The following is a 17,313-nucleotide window of genomic DNA, read 5'->3' as shown; positions in this document are numbered from 1 at the left end:
GAAGAAGGTCCCTCTGTCTCCTCAGATCCTGGTGAACTTCTACCGCTGCACCATCGAGAGCATCCTTACCAACTGTATCACAGTATGGTATGGCAACTGCTCTGTCTCCGACCGGAAAGCATTGCAGAGGGTGGTGAAAATTGCCCAACGCATCACCGGTTCCTCGCTCCCCGCCATTGAGTCTGTCCAAAGCAAGCATTGTCTGCGGAGGGCGCTCAGCATCGCCAAGGACTGCTCTCACCCCAACCATGGACTGTTTACCCTCCTACCATCCGGGAGGCGCTACAGGTCTCTCCGTTGCCAGACCAGCAGGTCCAGGAACAGCTTCTTCCCTGCGGCTGTCACACACTCTACTCAACAATGTACCTCGGTGACTGCCAATCACCCCCCCCCCCCCCCGGACACTCCTCCCACAGGAAAAACACTATGTCTGTATACATGTAAATACATTTATTTATTGAAATCATATTCTATGTCGCTCTTCCAGGGAGATGCTAACTACATTTCGTTGTCTCTGTACTGTGCACTGACAATGACAATTAAAGTTGAATCTGAATCTGAATCTGGGGTATTTTCCAATTCCAGCATGGTTGTCACAAGGTTGTAAGAGGTCATTGGTAGGTCGTAGCAGGCCGTGATGCTAATCGTAGATACTCGTTGCATCAAGTAGGTCAGGGCATTTTTCTAGCCTGATGAAAAATGTCCACGAGTGAAAAAGGTTGTGAATTAGGTCGTGAAAGTGGGACAGGTCTTTAACACGATCTACACACACAGGAGACAATTTACATATATACCAAGCCCATTAACCTACAAACCCGTACATCTTTGGAGTATGAGAGGAAACCGAAGACCTCAGGGAAAACACAGGCAGGTTACAGGGAAAAAGATACAAACTCCGTACAGACAGCACCGCACCCATAGTCAGATCAAACCCGGGACCCGGGGTTCTGGCGCTGTAAGCCTGCAACTGTACCGCTGCGCCTAGGAATGAGGAATGAGGTTTATAATAAGAGATCAGTTACGCTCATATGAAGTGGAAGAGCAGAACTGATGGGTCCAGCAGTCTATTCCTGTTCCTAATTTGTTGCAGCAGGAGACTTGATGTCAAGTGTCTGACAGGTTTAAGGTGGATGCTTCTAGCCAGATCAGAGAGAAATGTTGGGACCACGTAAGCAAAGAAGCACAGTAAAAATGATCACCTATTGTAATTCAGCGGGTCAGGCAGCATCTCTGCACAAAAGGAATAGGTGTCGTTTCGGGGCGAGACCTTTCCTCAGACTGAGCGTCAATCACAACCACTGCAAGAAAGAGGGCCAACAGTTTGAAGCTCAGAGAAGACTCGTCCCTACCAGTAGAGTAAATCTGGCCTACTCATTCACGTGGGTAGTATTTGAGTCCAATTTGTGAATCTTGTAGAAAAAAGACACAAAGTGCTGGTGTAACTCAGAGGGTCAGGCAGCATCTCTGGAGAACATCAATCAGTCTGACTCAGTCTAAAGAAGGGTCTTGACCCGAAATGTCACTTTATTCCTCTTCTCCATCGATGCTGCCTTACCCGCTGAGTTACTCAATTATTTTGTGGCTATCTTCGGTGTAAACCAGCATCTACATTTCCCTCCTACTCAAAACGGATTCAATGGTTGACATCTGGTGAGAGCACAACAGAAGATAACATCATGTCTATGTGGTCTGTCCTTGAGTGGGTATGGGTATGGGTCTGGGAACTACCATTTTGCAAAGGGGCGAAATAATGAGAAGGAAAATATGAACAGGCAACATAATTAAGAATTCTCTAGCGTGATAAGGAAAGAAGATGCGTTTTGTTTATTCAACCCTGAGATGAATGACAACTTGAAATTATTGATTTCAGAGTCATGAGAGCCTTAGACAATAGACAATAGGTGCAGGAATAGGCCATTGGGCCCTTCGAGCCAGTTCAACCATTCAATGTGATCATGGCTGATCATCTCCAATCAGAACCCCATCCCTGCCTTCTCCCCATATCCCCTGACTCTGCTATCTTTAAGACCCCTATCTAGCTCTCTCTAGAAAGTATCCAGAGAACTGGCCTCCACCGCCCTCTGAGGCAGGGAATTCCACAGACTCACAACTCTCTGCGTGAAAAAGTGTTTCCTCATCTCCGTTCTAAATGGCTTACCCCTTATTCTTAAACAGTGGCTTTGACAGGTAAGTTTGAACAGACATCCTTTAGATGACTGAAGAAAAAAAATCATATATAAGGGCAGTCTGCGACATAGTCGGCACATAGGACAGCCTCACAGCGCCAGAGACCCGGGTTCGATCCTGACTATGGGTGCAGTCTGTACAGAGTTTGCCCGTTTCTCCCTGTGACCATGTGGGTTTTCTCAGGGTACGCCGGTTTCCTCCCACTTTCCAAAGACGTGCGGGTTTGTATGTTAATTGGCTTCTGTAAATTGTCCCGAGGAGTGGATCCTACCCTTGTAGGATAGAGCTAGTGTGAATGGGTGATTGCTGGTCAGCATGTACTTGGTGGGCTGTTGTACCTCTAAACTAAACTAAAGACAGCGACAATCTGGAAACAATCATTGTAAGAAGAAGGATCGAGTTTGAAGCTCTAAGAAGACTAGGCCCTACCAGCAGTGTGAATCTAGCCTATTCATTCAAGTAGGTAGTACTTGAGTCCATGTAGAAACATAGACATAGAAAATAGGTGCAGGAGTAGGGTATTCAACCCTTTGAGCCAGCATCACCATTCAATATGATTGTGGCTGATCATCCAAAATCAGTACCCCGCTCCTGCTTTCTCCCCATATCCCTTGATTCTGTTAGCCCAAAGAGCTATGTCTAACTTTCTCATGAATACATCCAGTGAATTGGCCTCCACTGCCTTGTGGCAGAGAATTCCACAAGCTCACAACTCTCTGGGTGAAAAAGTTTTTCTTCGGCTCAGTCTGAAATGTCATAATCCCATATCCATGCGCGTTTCCAAAAGCCTCCTCAATGCCCCTCCTGTATCCGACTCCACCACCCCCTAGCAGCGCATCCTAGATACCAAACACCCTCTGTCTAAAATACTCATCCGGCACATCTCCTTTAAACTTTGCCCGTCGTGCCTTACAGCTATGGCCTCTCGTTCTTGACATTTCCTCCCTCACTCCACGTGATGCTGTTTCCACTGTCAGGTTGATATTGACTTGGACTCCAAGATCTCTCTGTATATCAATGCTGAATTGTTGGCAGATACAAGGAACTGCAGATGCTAGTTTACTAGGGAATGAGACAAAATGCTGGAGTAGAAAGGTCCTGACGCAAAACGTCACCTAGCCACATTCTCCAAACGATGCCACCTGACCCCGCTGAGTTACTCTATGTCGATCCCAAATTATTGGCACTCATGCGATTACCTTGTGAAGAATGACAATGAAAGTGCTGTTGGAGTGACGTTCATCCAGCGAAGAATGTTCCATCAATCCTACGACATGCACTTCACAGATGGTGAAATGGGTTTTGGGGACCCAAGAGGTAAGACATTTTCTTCTGACCTTTAGCCTCAGTATTCATGTGAATGTTTCAGTTACGTTTGTGGTTAATGGTGACCCTCCAGGATGTTGGTGGTGAGTGGAATCCAGCACGGCAATGTCAGTGGACATCCACGGTAGATGATTAGATGCTCAGTTGACGGAGTTGGTCAATGTGTGGAACTTACGTACCTGCCGTTTGCTAGCCTACGCCCAATGTCTAACACGGACAGCTTCGTTTCCGAAGTGTTGCAAACAGGAATTGAACGTTTTGTTATCATCACCACATCTGACCTTCCTTCTGTGGGAAAGGTTGTTGACAAAAGAAGCTGTGGATTGTTAAGCCAAGGTTGCTGCCCTCAGGCACACCTGTAGCAATGCTGTAGAGCTCACATGATTGGTCTCCAGCATCCACAACCATCTTCCTTTGTGCGAGTTGTGCCTCGAGCCAGAGGAGAGATTTTCCCCGCGAATCCCTGTGGCTTCAGTTATACAAGTCCTCCTTACTGCCACACTCAATCAGTTGCCAGAAAAATGCTGGAATCCGTCATTAAGGCAACGGTAAGAGACCACTTAAAAAGCGTATCATGATTCAGCTGGGTCAACATAAAAGGGAACGAATATTTAACTAATCATTTTTTGAGATAAAGGAGTGCATGTAGAATATATTTATTTGCAGTAGGCACTTATTAAGGTTCCATCTTTACACAATATAAGGACTCAAGGAGTTGGGGTTAAAATATTAAACACAGTTATTGACAGAAGATAGATTAGGAAAAGGTAGGTCGCTTTCTGGTTTGCAGACGGAGGCTGGTGAAGTCTTCCAATGATTAATGCTGAGAGCTCATTTGTTTAAAACCTATATTCACAATGGAGTTGAAGACACCACATGTGATGTATCCAGTTGGAAGCTCCTTGAAGCTGCTGTATTTAAATAGAAACTAGGCAAGGGAGTAAATCACAAGAGACATGGATAATGGTGGATGGTCATTTCACTTGCACTTAATGTGCAATGTGACAAATAAAACCGTATTGTATTGTATTGTATTGTATCGTCTTCTTCCCAGGGGAGGGGAGTCAAAAACTAGAGGGCATAATGATGAGGGGGAGCACCGGACAGAGATAAAAGGCTTAGTAGCATGGTGTCAAGCCAACAACCTCTCACTCGATCAAGTCAGCAAGACAAAGGAGCTCGTCTGAAGAAGGGTCTAGACCCGAAATGTCGTCTATTCCTTTTCTCCAGAGATGCTGCCTGATCCGCTGAGTTGCTCCAACATTTTGTGTCTATCTTCGGTGTAAACCAGCATCTGCAGTTCCTTCCTACTCAAAGGAGCTACTTATTGACTTCAGAAAGAGAAGTGGAATACAGGTCACAGTCAGCATCAATGGTGATGAAGTGGAGATGATCAAGAGCTTTCAATCTTCCAACCTACCTCACTGTGGACCTTGCACTTTTCTTTAATCTGCACTTTCGCTGTAACTTTAATGCTATAATGCTGAAGCACTCTGGTATTTTTTTCTCTTTGCACAACCTGCTGTACTTGTGTATGGCTTAATTGTACGCACGTATAGTATGATTAGTTTGAATAGCCCGCAAACAAAGGCTTTCTATGTATCTGGGTATACATGACAATAAGAAACCAATTCCAACGAAGGGTCTCCACCTGAAATGTCACCTGTTCCTTTCCTCCAGAGATGCTGCCTGACCCATTGAGTGACTCCAACATTGTGTGTCTATCTTCAGTGTAAACCACCATCTACTGTTCCATTCTACACAATTCCAAAACCAACCTGGCAAAATCACCCCGGTAAAATCACTAGAATTCCAGAGATGCAACGTTTTCAAATTTTAAAGACCTTTTTTATAGAATAATCTTCCCCCCAACCACAAATGAAGGGTAGCTTGTTTTAACGTCTCTCTCTATTTAACCGAAGAATCCATGCTTGCTATAGACGGATACCAGAAGCATTCATCATTCTGAAGCATCTTCATCCAGTTCTCATCCTACAATCCTCAGTTTTCCAGACTCCTTCAATTTTGCCCTCTTCTAATTCTCAATTTTCAACATTCCACAGTTGATGGCCTTTCTTTCGTGCTCTCACAGAAAGAGCTTTGGAATTCCATGTATAAACCTGTCAACCCTGCTATCTCCATCTCTCTCCTCTTTTAAGATGTGCCATGAAAGCCACCCCCCTGATCTGTTGTTATGTGGCTTGGTGTCAAACATTGCCTGATGTTCACTCCTGTGAAATGCTTGTAATATTAGCAATGACATATAAAAGCAAATTAAATGAACCACAGAACTGTGGCAGTTCAATAAAGAGGACCACCACCTTCTTTTCAAGGACCTTTAAAGATGAACAACGGATTTTAACATTGCCAGCAATACCCAGATATCATGAATATATCATTTTTATTTTTTTTAATCAGTCTGCAAGCCATTATTCTTGAAGTAATATTTGTTCAGTAAGTATTAGTAAGATGAGGTTATGCTTTGGTCACACATCCCTTGTGTAAACAGATCGAAACTGTGGTATTAACTCCATTACTGGCATAAACCTATATACAAGGCTTGAATCAAATGTCTCCAGGGTAGAGCACAACTATATTTAGGCTTTTCACCATTACTTTCCATCGCTGTGCAATCAGTGAAACCTCAAATCTGCAGGCCTGGACTAGAATTTAATTCCTTTATCATAGGTGGCAACTGTAAGCCAACAATCACAGGTGTGATTGGCAAGTGTTATATCCTGGCTGTGACGAACTGTGTGTACTGCACTGCACACATGAAGAGAACTGGGAGCATTCTAGAACATGGGATTGTAGACCACTGGGTTTACATAAAACCATGTGGGACAAAAGTGCGTACAATGTCCTGGGTTCTACATCAGAGCAAAGACAAATGATGCATTCCCCACTCTGCAGTATAGCGCAAAGATATACAGTGAATATAGGACAGTTCATGAAATTCACATATAGATGGAACATCCCACATGGATGTGCAGGAAGGAACTGCAGATGCTGGTTTAAACAGAAGATAGACACAAAAAGCTGGAGTAACACAGCGGGACAGGCAGCATCTCTGGAGAGAAGGAATGGGTGACGTTTCGGGTTGAGACCCTTTTTCAGACTCCCATGTGGGTGCAGGCACAAAGAATAATGTGGGAGTATAGAATCCAATTCAATTCAATAATTACTATATATACAGAAAAGGTGCCATGCGAGGAAGAAGGGTCTCAACCTGAAAGGTAACCTATTCCTTTTCTCCAGAGATGCTGCCTGACCCACTGAGTTACTCCAGCGTTTTGTGTCTGTCTGCAATGGAAGGATTCAGGTAGGATAGTTTTCACGTGGAGCCCGAAGAGTAACATGGTGTTCAGATCCAAAATAATATGGAGTAGTGGAATTAACTTGGGGTAGAGATACAGAAAAGATATGCAGTATTACAGAAGTGTATAAATGGAGATCTAATACGCAAGACATAAAGAGTGTACAATAAGGACATAATGATACACAGTTCATACAATGTCAAAGTACAAATACTGGAAGGATATAATATTGATTTTTTTTGATTGATCGAAAGATTCAGCATGGAAACAGGCCCTTCAGCACATGCATCATTGGTCACCCATTCACACTAGTTCTATGCTATTCCAGTTTTGCATCTACTCCCTACACAAGAGGGGCAATTGTACTGAGCCCAATCAATCTACAAACGTGTCTTTGAGATGCGGGAGGAAACCCGGACGAAACCCATGTGGTGACAGGGAGAACGTGCAAACTCCACACAGACAGCACCCGATCGAACCCGGATCTCTAAGTGCAGGTTTGGAGAGGGTAGAACATGAAGGGACAGATAAAGAGAGGGGACAACATCGAAGTGCAGATGCAGAGAGGGTATAATTTGGTAGATGGGATTCAGGCAGCACAAGATACATTTGCAACATACTGCAATAAAGCATGCTCACTGGCCTTTGTGTATTGCTTTTTCCTCTTCAAGAATATCTTAATCCCAACCAAGGCAGTGATGCCATTGCAAATAAAAGTCTTTATATCCCCAGGGGATGCAAGAAGGTTGATCAGCTATGGTTTACTTTTGCATCATAGTCAAGAAATGGGCTCACTGATATTCATGGTCGAAGCTCAAATAACAAATTGCATTAATATCATGCCTTTAATGCAGTAAAACATCCCAAGACCCACCACTGGAGCATAATCACACAAAGTAATGACACCAAGTCATATCGATGGATATCAGGCAGCTGCCCAAATACTCGGTCATAGAGCTAGGTTTATAAGAGACATTTACAATGAGAGTAAGGTAAAGAGGTTTGGGGAGAAAGCTCCATAACTTGGAGCCTAAGCAGTAGAAGGCACAGCACTGTGATGAAAAGCAAGGATGCATAGTAATCTTGGACAGTGATAGAGAGTCAATAAATAATAGGTGCAGGAGTAGGCCATTCGGCCCTTCGAGCCTGCACCGCCATTCAATGTGATCATGGCTGATCATTGTCATACAGTGTGGAAACAGGCCCCAACTGCCCACACCGCCCAAATGCCCCATTTACACTAGTCGCACTGCCCTCATTTGGTCCATATCCCTCCAAACCTGTCCTATCCATGTGCTTGTCTAACTGTTTCTTAAATGTTGGGATTGTCCCTGCCTCAACCACTAACCTTCTGGCAGCTTGTTCCATACTCCCTGTGAAAAAGGTTACCCCTCAGGTTCCTATTAAATTTTTACCCCCCCACCTTAAACCTATGTCCTCTGGTTCTCGCTTCCCCTCCTCTGGGCAAGAGACTATGTGCGTCCAACCGCGCTCTCATGATTTTGAACACCTCTATAAGATCACCCCTCACCCTCCTGCGATATGTGATGAAACAAATAGATTGGGTAATCTTGCCCAGGTTTGGAGGGATATAGACCAAATGAGGGCAGGCGGGACTCGTGTAGACGAGACATGTTGGCAGGGGAGGGCAAGTTGGACCGAAGGGCTGTATCGTTCTATAACTCTATGTCACGGTTCTGCAGACAACAGTTAGTGGTGACAGGACAAAACACAAGCAAGAGGCAGCACCTTTAGCTGGGGTGGGCAATAGTCCAGGAAAAGACAGAGAGATTTAGAGTACAGCACTGGAAGGTGCTGGGGTAACTCAGCAGGTCAGGCAACATCGATGGTGGGAATGGACAGCTGACTTGGCCTCAGGTCGGAACACTTCTGCAGATAAAGAGAGATATAGAGTGCAGAGGTAACGTCTAAGGAAGATAGAGAAATCTGTACTGTGGTAAAGATCCCAAAACTTGGCAAGTTGACTCTTGATTTTTTTTTTTTTTTTTGAAGGTTGGCCAGTGAGTTACTGGCCACCTGCTGCAGAGCCAGTCATTCACTCACAACCTATGAATTTGCATGTTTCTTTCAAGCGTATTTAACTGCATCAGGCATGTAGCCAGCCAGATCTCGCACTCACTCCTTAAGCTCTCACTTCATGCATGTTTAAGAGGCTACTGATTCAGCTCCCTTTCTTATTGCCTGTGATACCAGCACTCTCTCGGTATAAATATAAACTAAACCTCAATTCCTGGCTCAGTGTAAGCGTCAGGCAGTCATGATTCGGTTCTATGAGTTGGCTAATCCCCATTTGGAGTATTGCGTGCACTTCTGCATTCCCCATTACAAAATGGATGTGGGGGATTTTGGAGAGGGTGTAACAGAGGTTCACCAGAATGCTGCCAGGATAAGAGGGTAGTTTTATAAGGAGAGGTTGGACAGACGTGGATTGTTTTTTCTGGAACATTGGTGGCTGAGGGGCGAGCTGATTATATAAAATGATGAGAGGCATAGATAGAGGAGACAATCAGAGCCTTTTTCCCCAGGGTTGGAATGTCAAAGACCAGCAGGCATAGGTGAGAAGAGCAAAGTTTAAAGATGGAAGAACCCGGGTGTCTGGCGCAGTAAAGCAGCAACTCTACCGCTGCCACATCCTTGAATCCTTTCTCCCGTTTGTCTGGCAGTCTCTTTCCTTGACAAAACGGAATAGAATGTCTGTTTTGGGAATGTGGGATTAGGCAAATGTAGCCAGTGAGCGGTACTGGGTTCTCACAGGTCGGGAAAGGGAAACTTATCCTTCCAGTGAATCCGAAGGATTTCACAGAGACAGCATGGATAATATCGACACCACCTGTCCTTTCACCCTCTTCCCTTCCCTTCATCCCGGTGAAGCAACAAATCAATTTCCCTTCTGCCTAGTGGGGTTGAATTAATATTTAAATATTAAGGGAATCCAGGATATTGAAGTTAGTATGGAAAAGAGGCACTGGGGGAAAGATCAATCTGATTGAACGGCAGAGCTGCTGCCTCACAGCGCCAGAGACTCGGGTTCAATCCTGACCTTGGATGCTGTCTGTGTGGAGTTTGCACGTTCTCCCTGCGACCACGTGGGTTTCCTCTGGGTACTCCGGCTTCCTCCTACGTCGCGAAGAAGGTTAAAAGGCCTCTGTAAACTGTCCCTAGTGTGTAGGGAGTGGGTGTGAAAGTGGGATAACAGAACTAGAGGGAACGGGTGGCTGATGGTTGGCGTGGGCTCGTTGAGATGAAGGGCCTGTTCACGCTATATCTCTAAAAATAAACTAAAACTGGGGGCCAAATGGCCTACTGAACCCTCTATATTGTATGTATTATGAGACATTAAAAGGAAACCCCATCTCCTCTCAGGCAAATATAAAGGATCCTATGGCATTACACTGAAGACAAACATGGGCAATATCTGCTACATGGTCAGTATTTATCTCTTAATCTAAATTACTGAGATAGATGTATTTTATGGCAGCTTGCTCTGCACAAATTGGTTGGTACATTAACCGGACTTTACTGGACCATATCTTGCATTAAATATTATTGCCTTCCCCAGGATAAAGACTTTATTACCTTTATCATGTATCTGTACACGGTGAATGGCTCAATTGGAGTTTAGTTTATTGTCACGTGTACTGAGGTACAGTGAAAAGCTTTTGTTGCGTGCTAACCAGTCAGAGGGAAAAAAATACATGATTACTATCGAGCCATTCACAGTGTACAGATACATGATTATCATACATTGTAATCATACTACACATTGTAATCATGCATAGTCTGAGTGGTTAGCACACAACAAAAAGCTTTTCACTGTACCTCAGCATACATGAACAAAAAACTAAACTAAACTAAACACATTTTGGGTTTGAGTTACAAGGAGAAGCTCGATAGACTCGACCCGAAATGTCACCTATTCCTTCGCTCCATAGATGCTGCCTCACCCGCTGAGTTTCTCCAGCATTTTTCTCTACCTATCTGCAGTTCTTTCTTAAACAACTCGAAAGAGTGGATCTTTGATCCCTGGAATGTAGGAAGCTGAGCAGTCACCTTATAGAGGCATACAAAATAAAAAATAACTACAATCTCTTCCCCAGGGTAGGGGAGCCTAAAGCTGAAGGCTTAAGGTGAGAGGAGAAAGATCTAAAAGGAACCTGAGGGGCAATGTTTTCACAAACAAGGTGAAGCACACACAGAGTAGGCTGCAGGCAAATGTGGTAGAGGCGGAATCAATGACAACATTTAGAATACACTTGGACAGGTACATGGATGGGAAAGGTTTGGAGGCATATGGGCCAGCCAAAGGAAAATAGCTCAGATAAGCAATATGGACGAGTTGGCCCACAGGGCCTGCTTCGCTACTGTATAGCTCTATCGTTCTGTGACATTTCATATCTATTTTATTTGGTGTAAAGTACTTTGGGATCTCAAGCTTATGAAATGCACCACACAAGATACCATACAGACAGGCACCTCTTACTGTTGCCAGAAATAGCTTCAATTCAGTGAATGCACAATTCGAATTATCAAAATGCAATGAGAGAATGTGTCAGTACGGGCAATGCATGTGATCATGATCCAGCATTAGCAATTGGAGCAGCTTTCCTGACGGTGGAATTAATTCAATTGATGTTGTATATTAGAAACAGACCATTCAGCCTAACCTGTCCACTGTAGTTTAGTCTCCGAGTGACCAAATAACTCCAGTCATCTTTCTTCACCCTGGTTCTATATCCCCTTCCCTTTCATACCTCTTCCTAATTCCAATGTTTTAAAATTGTTCATTGCCCTTAAATGATTTCTCAAGCCTTGTTTAGTTTAGAGATACAGCGCAGAAACAGGCTGTTCGGCCCACTGACCAACTATCCCCGCACATCAACATTATCCTAAACACACGAGGGACAATTTACATTTTATACCAAGACAATTAACCTACAAACCTGTACGTCTTTGGAGTGTGGAGGAAACCGAAGATCTCGGAGAAAACCCACGCAGGTCACGGGGAGAATGTACAAACTCCGTACAGACAGCACCCGTGGTCGGGATCGAACCCGGGTCTCCGGCGCTGCAAGCGTTGTCAGGCAGCAACTCTACCTCTGTGCCACCGTGCCTTGTGTGAAGAAATTTCTCCTTTCTACTCCTACATCTCTTAATCTAGCACTATCATACACAAAGTATGTTAACACTGTGGTTATATAGGTGGTGTATTGAATTATGAGCCATGCTATACAAATTTCGTCAATTAAATGAAGCTGGAATCAAAACCTAGTATCCACAATTCTGAAAACTATATTCTGCACATTGTATCGTTCTCTTCTCTTCCTTTTGTACTTTTTGTTTGTACTCAGCTTGTTTGTATTCATGTTTAGTATAGTCTAAATTTGTTTGAACAGTTTAGTTTAGTTTAGATACAGCGTGGAAACAGGCCAGTCAGCCTCTCGGGTCCACGGAGACCAGCGATCACCCCGTACACTAGCACTATCCTACACACGAGGGACAATTTACAATTTACAGAAACCAATTAACCTACAAACCTGCACGACTTTGGAGCGTCTGAGGAAAGTCACAGGGAGAACTGTGAACTCCACATAGACAGCACTGAAGGTCAGGATCAAACCCAGGTCACTAGAGCTGTGGACCGGCAGCCTTAAGGGCCTGTCCCAATTGGCCGGTGGTGACCGACGTGGGACAGTTGCGTGTCATTATGCATCCACACAGCCGTCTGGAACACGTGAATACCCAGTTTATGCTATTTATGGTGATTTTCTAAAATGTTCCAGTTTCTTGAGTGGTGTTAGCAAATGGAAAACTGCAGATGTAATGCCCCTGAGAGAGGTGAATGAAAAGTAGCAAACTGCAGATCAAATTAATCTGTGGGAAGGAACTGCAGATGCTGGTTTAAATTGAAGATAGACACAAAATACAGGAGTAACTCAGCGGGACCGGCAGCATCTCTGGAGAGAAGGAATGGATAATGTTTCGGGTCGAGACTCTTCTTCAGTCTGAACAACGGTCTCGACCCGAAACGTCGCACATTGCTTCTCTCCAGAGATGCTGCCGGTCCCGCTGAGTTACTCCTACATTTTGTGTCTATCTCCAATCATCCTGGCCCCGCTCTGGGAGTAGGAGTGGGGGCGAATCCGGATTCGCAATGGCCGCGAGCCCCAGGCTGAGCTCGGCAAACGCTTGCTTGCTTCTGCTGCTGTTGGAGGTGAGACGTTGCGCCGTGCCAGGGTCTTGGGCCTGTCCCACATTGGCCTTAATTTACCCAACAGGCCCGTGGCGCGCAAAATCCTGGCGCGCTGCGCGATACCGCGCGCAACTCCACACTCCTCCACGCCTCTCCATGCACCCGTCCTGCGTTACCAGGTCACGTAAATAGCATGCAAATGATGGCCAAGTGGGACAGGCCCTTTACTAACAGCACGTTTAGCATGCTTGATTTCATTGTTGAGGGCACTGAGCACAGAAGTTGGGACATCATGCCACAGCTGTACAAGATATTGGTGAGACCACATTTAGAGTATTGTGTGCTGAATGACCTGCTATAGGAAAGATGTCATTAAACTGGAAGTGGAGCTGAAAATATTCATTACGATATTTCAATAGCTTGAGTTGCAAGAAGTTGTTTAGTAGGCTGTGATTTTTCTTTCCTAGAGTGTTAGAGGCTGAGGGTACGTAAAGGTCTACAAAACCATGGGAAACAAAGATTAAGGTGAATGGTCACAGTCTATTGAGCAAAGGTTAAAGATGAGAGGGAAAGATGTAAAAAAGACCCCAGGAGTAATTTCTTAACGCGGAGGGTGGTACGTATATGGAATAACGTGCCGGAGGAAACTGTAGAGGTGGGCTTAAGACATTTTAGACACGCGCATGGATAGAAACGGGAAATGGGAATAGCGCAGGATGAAACCTGATCAGCATGGACAAATTGGGCCCAGGAGCCTGGTTCCGTGCTGTGTGTTTTTGTCACCACTTTGATCCATATGACAGCAGCAGTCCTTCAACTGAGGCCAGGTCTGTTAGAGCACGTGTTGGTGAGGCCGCATTTGGAGTATTGCGATCACCGTGCTATAGGAAGGATGGCATAAAGTGGACGGAGTGCAGAGAAGATTTGGAGGATGTTGCCAGGACTCAAGGGCCTGGGCAATAGGGAGGGATTGGGCAGGCTAGGATTTTATTATCTGGAGCACAGAAGGCTGAGAGTGATCTTATGGAGGTGTATACATTCATGAGGGCAATAGATAGGGTGAATACACAGAATCTTTTACTCAGACTAGCAGAATCAAAAACCAGAGGACATGGTGAGAGGGGAAAGATTTATTAGGAACCTGACTGGCAACTTATTCTATAGGCAATAGACAATAGGTGCAGGAGTAGGCCATTTGGCCCTTCGAGCCAGCACCGCCATTCAATGTGATCATGACTGATCATCCCCAATCAGTACCCCGTTCCTGCCTTCTCCCCATATCCCCCGACTCCGCTATTTTTAAGAGCCTTATCTAGCTCCCTCTTGAAAGCATCCAGAGAACCTGCCTCCACCGCCCTCTGAGGCAGAGAATTCCACAGACTCACCACTCTCCGTGAGAAAAAGTGTTTCCTCGTCTCCGTTCTAAATGGCTTACTTCTTATTCTTAAACTGTGGCCCCTGGTTCTGGACTCCCCCAACATCGGGAACATGTTTCCTGCCTCTAGCGTGTTCAAGCCCTTAACAATCTTATATGTTTCAATGAGAATGTTGTTTCTATGTTTCACACAGAAGGTGGTGGATATATGAAACGAGTTGCAGGTGGAGGTTGATGAGGGAGCTACAAAAACAACACTTGAAAGACATTTGTACAGGGACGTATATGACAAAGGTTTAGCGGGATATGGAGCAATTGTGGGCAGGCGGGATTAGCGTAGATGGGGCAACTTGGTCGGCATGGGCAAGTGGGACTGAAGGGCTTGCTTCCATGCTGGCTGTCGATGATCTATCTGGATAGAATCACCAACCCTTTAAATTTATCATAACTACCACATTTCATTTGCCAGTATGAACATAGTACATCTAACTTACTGAAACTTAGCAATGCTCGTTGCAAGAGCATTATCAAATTTAGCATTGAGCCGTGAACCATTGAGCCATGAGCATTGAGTGATATGAACAGAGATGAATATAAGCATAGGATCAGAGCTGGGTCTAGGAAGCATCTTAGTGGGAGGTAGGGGGGAGGATAAGGAATCCTGGGTCAGCAGCAGTGAACGTTTAAGACTGAAGACGTACAGGGACTTGAGTTGGAGGGGCATATAAAAGGTTCTTAGTGCTGGGAGAGTTTGCAGGGAGGGGGTTAACATTTTGGTGAGCACAATGCAGGAAGACAATTCAATGCCAAAAAGGCATTGTCACAGCTGGAGCCAGTGGGGTGAAAAGTACTTGGAACGAGTTGAAACACAAGCCAGAGTTTTGGATCGAGTGAAAGATTGGAAGCTGATGGGAGAACTCTGGAACATTCACATCTTCACATTTCCTGTGTTTATAAACAGCACCATTTGGAGAAGAAGAAAAATACTGATACCTCTCTTAGCTTCCGCTTGCTTTATTCTCCAGACAGTCTTACAAATCTCGAAGTTATAATTACTGGGAAGCACCCTGACAGCCTCCTGCAGCTCTCTGTCATTCAGGATGTCTTCAGGAATCTGATTAGCAACCCGTCGATGAGGACCTAATCCAAAACAAAGAGGAAAATCAAAAGGTTACTGCTTTTTAAAATCAACTTTCCCGATTTGCTCCGAGTGTTTAACAAGCAACTTTGTTGTACGTTGACAAAGACCACAGCACGGAGGCGCAGCGTTAGAGTTGCTGCCTCACCGCGCCAGAGGCCCGGGTTCGGTCATGACTACGGGTGCTTTCTGTACGGAGTTTGTACGTTCTCCTTGACCCGAAACATCACCGGTTCCTTTTTCTCCAGAGATGCTGCCTGACCCGCAGAGTTACTCCAGCATTTTGAGTCTATCTTTGGTATAAACCAGCATCTGCAGTTCCTTCCGATACATTCTCAGTACGATTATCCTTCTCGAGTGATATTAAATAACGTGAAATTATCCAAGAATATGAAATGCTAGATTAATGCTTGTTCCTTTCTACAAAATCCTGATGTTGATTGAATTGAATTGTAGGAGCTTGCTATATATAATTTAGCATCACTGACCACTATTCAGTGGGAGCTTTTTGCCAGTAAAGTTCTTTGGGACTTCTTCAGGTCCCCCAAAAATTCCAGTATATCTTTCCCTTTCTCATTCAGCTGGTCAGCTGCTCCTGGAGGTACCGAGGTCTAGTCGGAGGCTCAGAGGGGATAGAGCCTTCTCTGTTGCTGCTCCGGCACTCTGGAACACCCTGCCGCTGCACATCAGACAGGCCCCCTCACTGTCCATCTTCAAATCCAGTGTTAAAACGCATTTGTACTCCCTGGCTTTTGACCATGCCTGAGGCTTTGCTTCTGTTTGTGGTGTTTTTGATGTTTCTTTATTTTACATGTCTTTTCCTACTATTTCGTTTGATTGTTATTTTTGGTGTGTATTAACTTTTTTGTCAATGATTAGTGATGTACAGCACTTTGTTGCAGCTATGTTTGTTTTTAAAGTGCTCTATAAATAAAATTATTATTATTATTATTATTATTCCTTTATTCTAGGAGATACAGATGGTTATGTATGCAAAGTCAGCAGCCAAAATTGCACTCAGAACTTGTCCGAGGTGGTGGTGGGGAGAAGTGTCGGGCAGGTCACCAGGCAAGTGGCCATTCTCTGCTGACCGGTGCCACCAGGCTCTTCAACATCCGCCCGCTGCAGGGGATCTGGCAGATAGGGCATTGGTTCAAAGTCTGACTCAGAGGTGACTGAGCGAGCAGCTGAGCTAAGCCGAGTTCCAGCTACGCGGCAGTGTGAATGCAGCTTCCTACTCACACTCCTGCCAAAACAGATTGCTGCCTGGCCCTCAGTGCAGAAATAAAGTGCAAGACTCACAGACTTCGGCGTACTGATTATTCAAGAACCTGTAACCCATTCATACAAAGTGGATATTAGGCAATAGAGTCAGGCCCTGATAGCTACTACTCCGAAATGTGCATTTAGTTTCGATTATTATTGCAACGTGTACCGAGACACAGCGAGAAGCTTTTGTTTGCGTGTTATCCAGTCAATAAAAGACGAAACATGAATACAATCAAGCCGCCCACAGTGAAAAGATAAAGGATACAACATTTAGTGCAAAGATATAATGATGAGGTTCACAGGTCTCCGAGGTAGATGGGAGGCCAGGAATGCACACTAACTGATGAGAGGACTATTCAGTCACGTGATAACAGCTGGGAAGAACCTGTTCCTGAATCTGGAGGTGTGCGTTTTCAAACTTCTATATCTCCTGCCTGATGGGAGAGGGAAAGAAGAGGAGGTGACCGGGCTAAGGCTGGTTCTTGATTCA

General features: G+C 44.8%; 1 protein-coding gene across 3 annotated transcripts in view; it reads right to left on the bottom strand.

The window, feature by feature from the left end:
* The window catches only part of dph1 (diphthamide biosynthesis 1), a 650,424-nt gene that overhangs the window by 618,689 nt on the left and 14,422 nt on the right, over positions 1-17,313 (bottom strand). For all 3 annotated transcript variants that reach the window (XM_055657653.1, XM_055657652.1, XM_055657651.1), the window contains exon 2: positions 15,410-15,556. In XM_055657653.1, the coding sequence (XP_055513628.1) occupies positions 15,410-15,556 (147 nt within the window). The remainder of the gene's footprint in view (positions 1-15,409; positions 15,557-17,313) is intronic.

Source organism: Leucoraja erinacea, chromosome 28, assembly GCF_028641065.1.
Source record: "Leucoraja erinacea ecotype New England chromosome 28, Leri_hhj_1, whole genome shotgun sequence".
NCBI classification, from domain to species: Eukaryota; Metazoa; Chordata; class Chondrichthyes; order Rajiformes; family Rajidae; genus Leucoraja; species Leucoraja erinaceus.
This window is presented reverse-complemented; position numbering and strand designations above follow the sequence as displayed.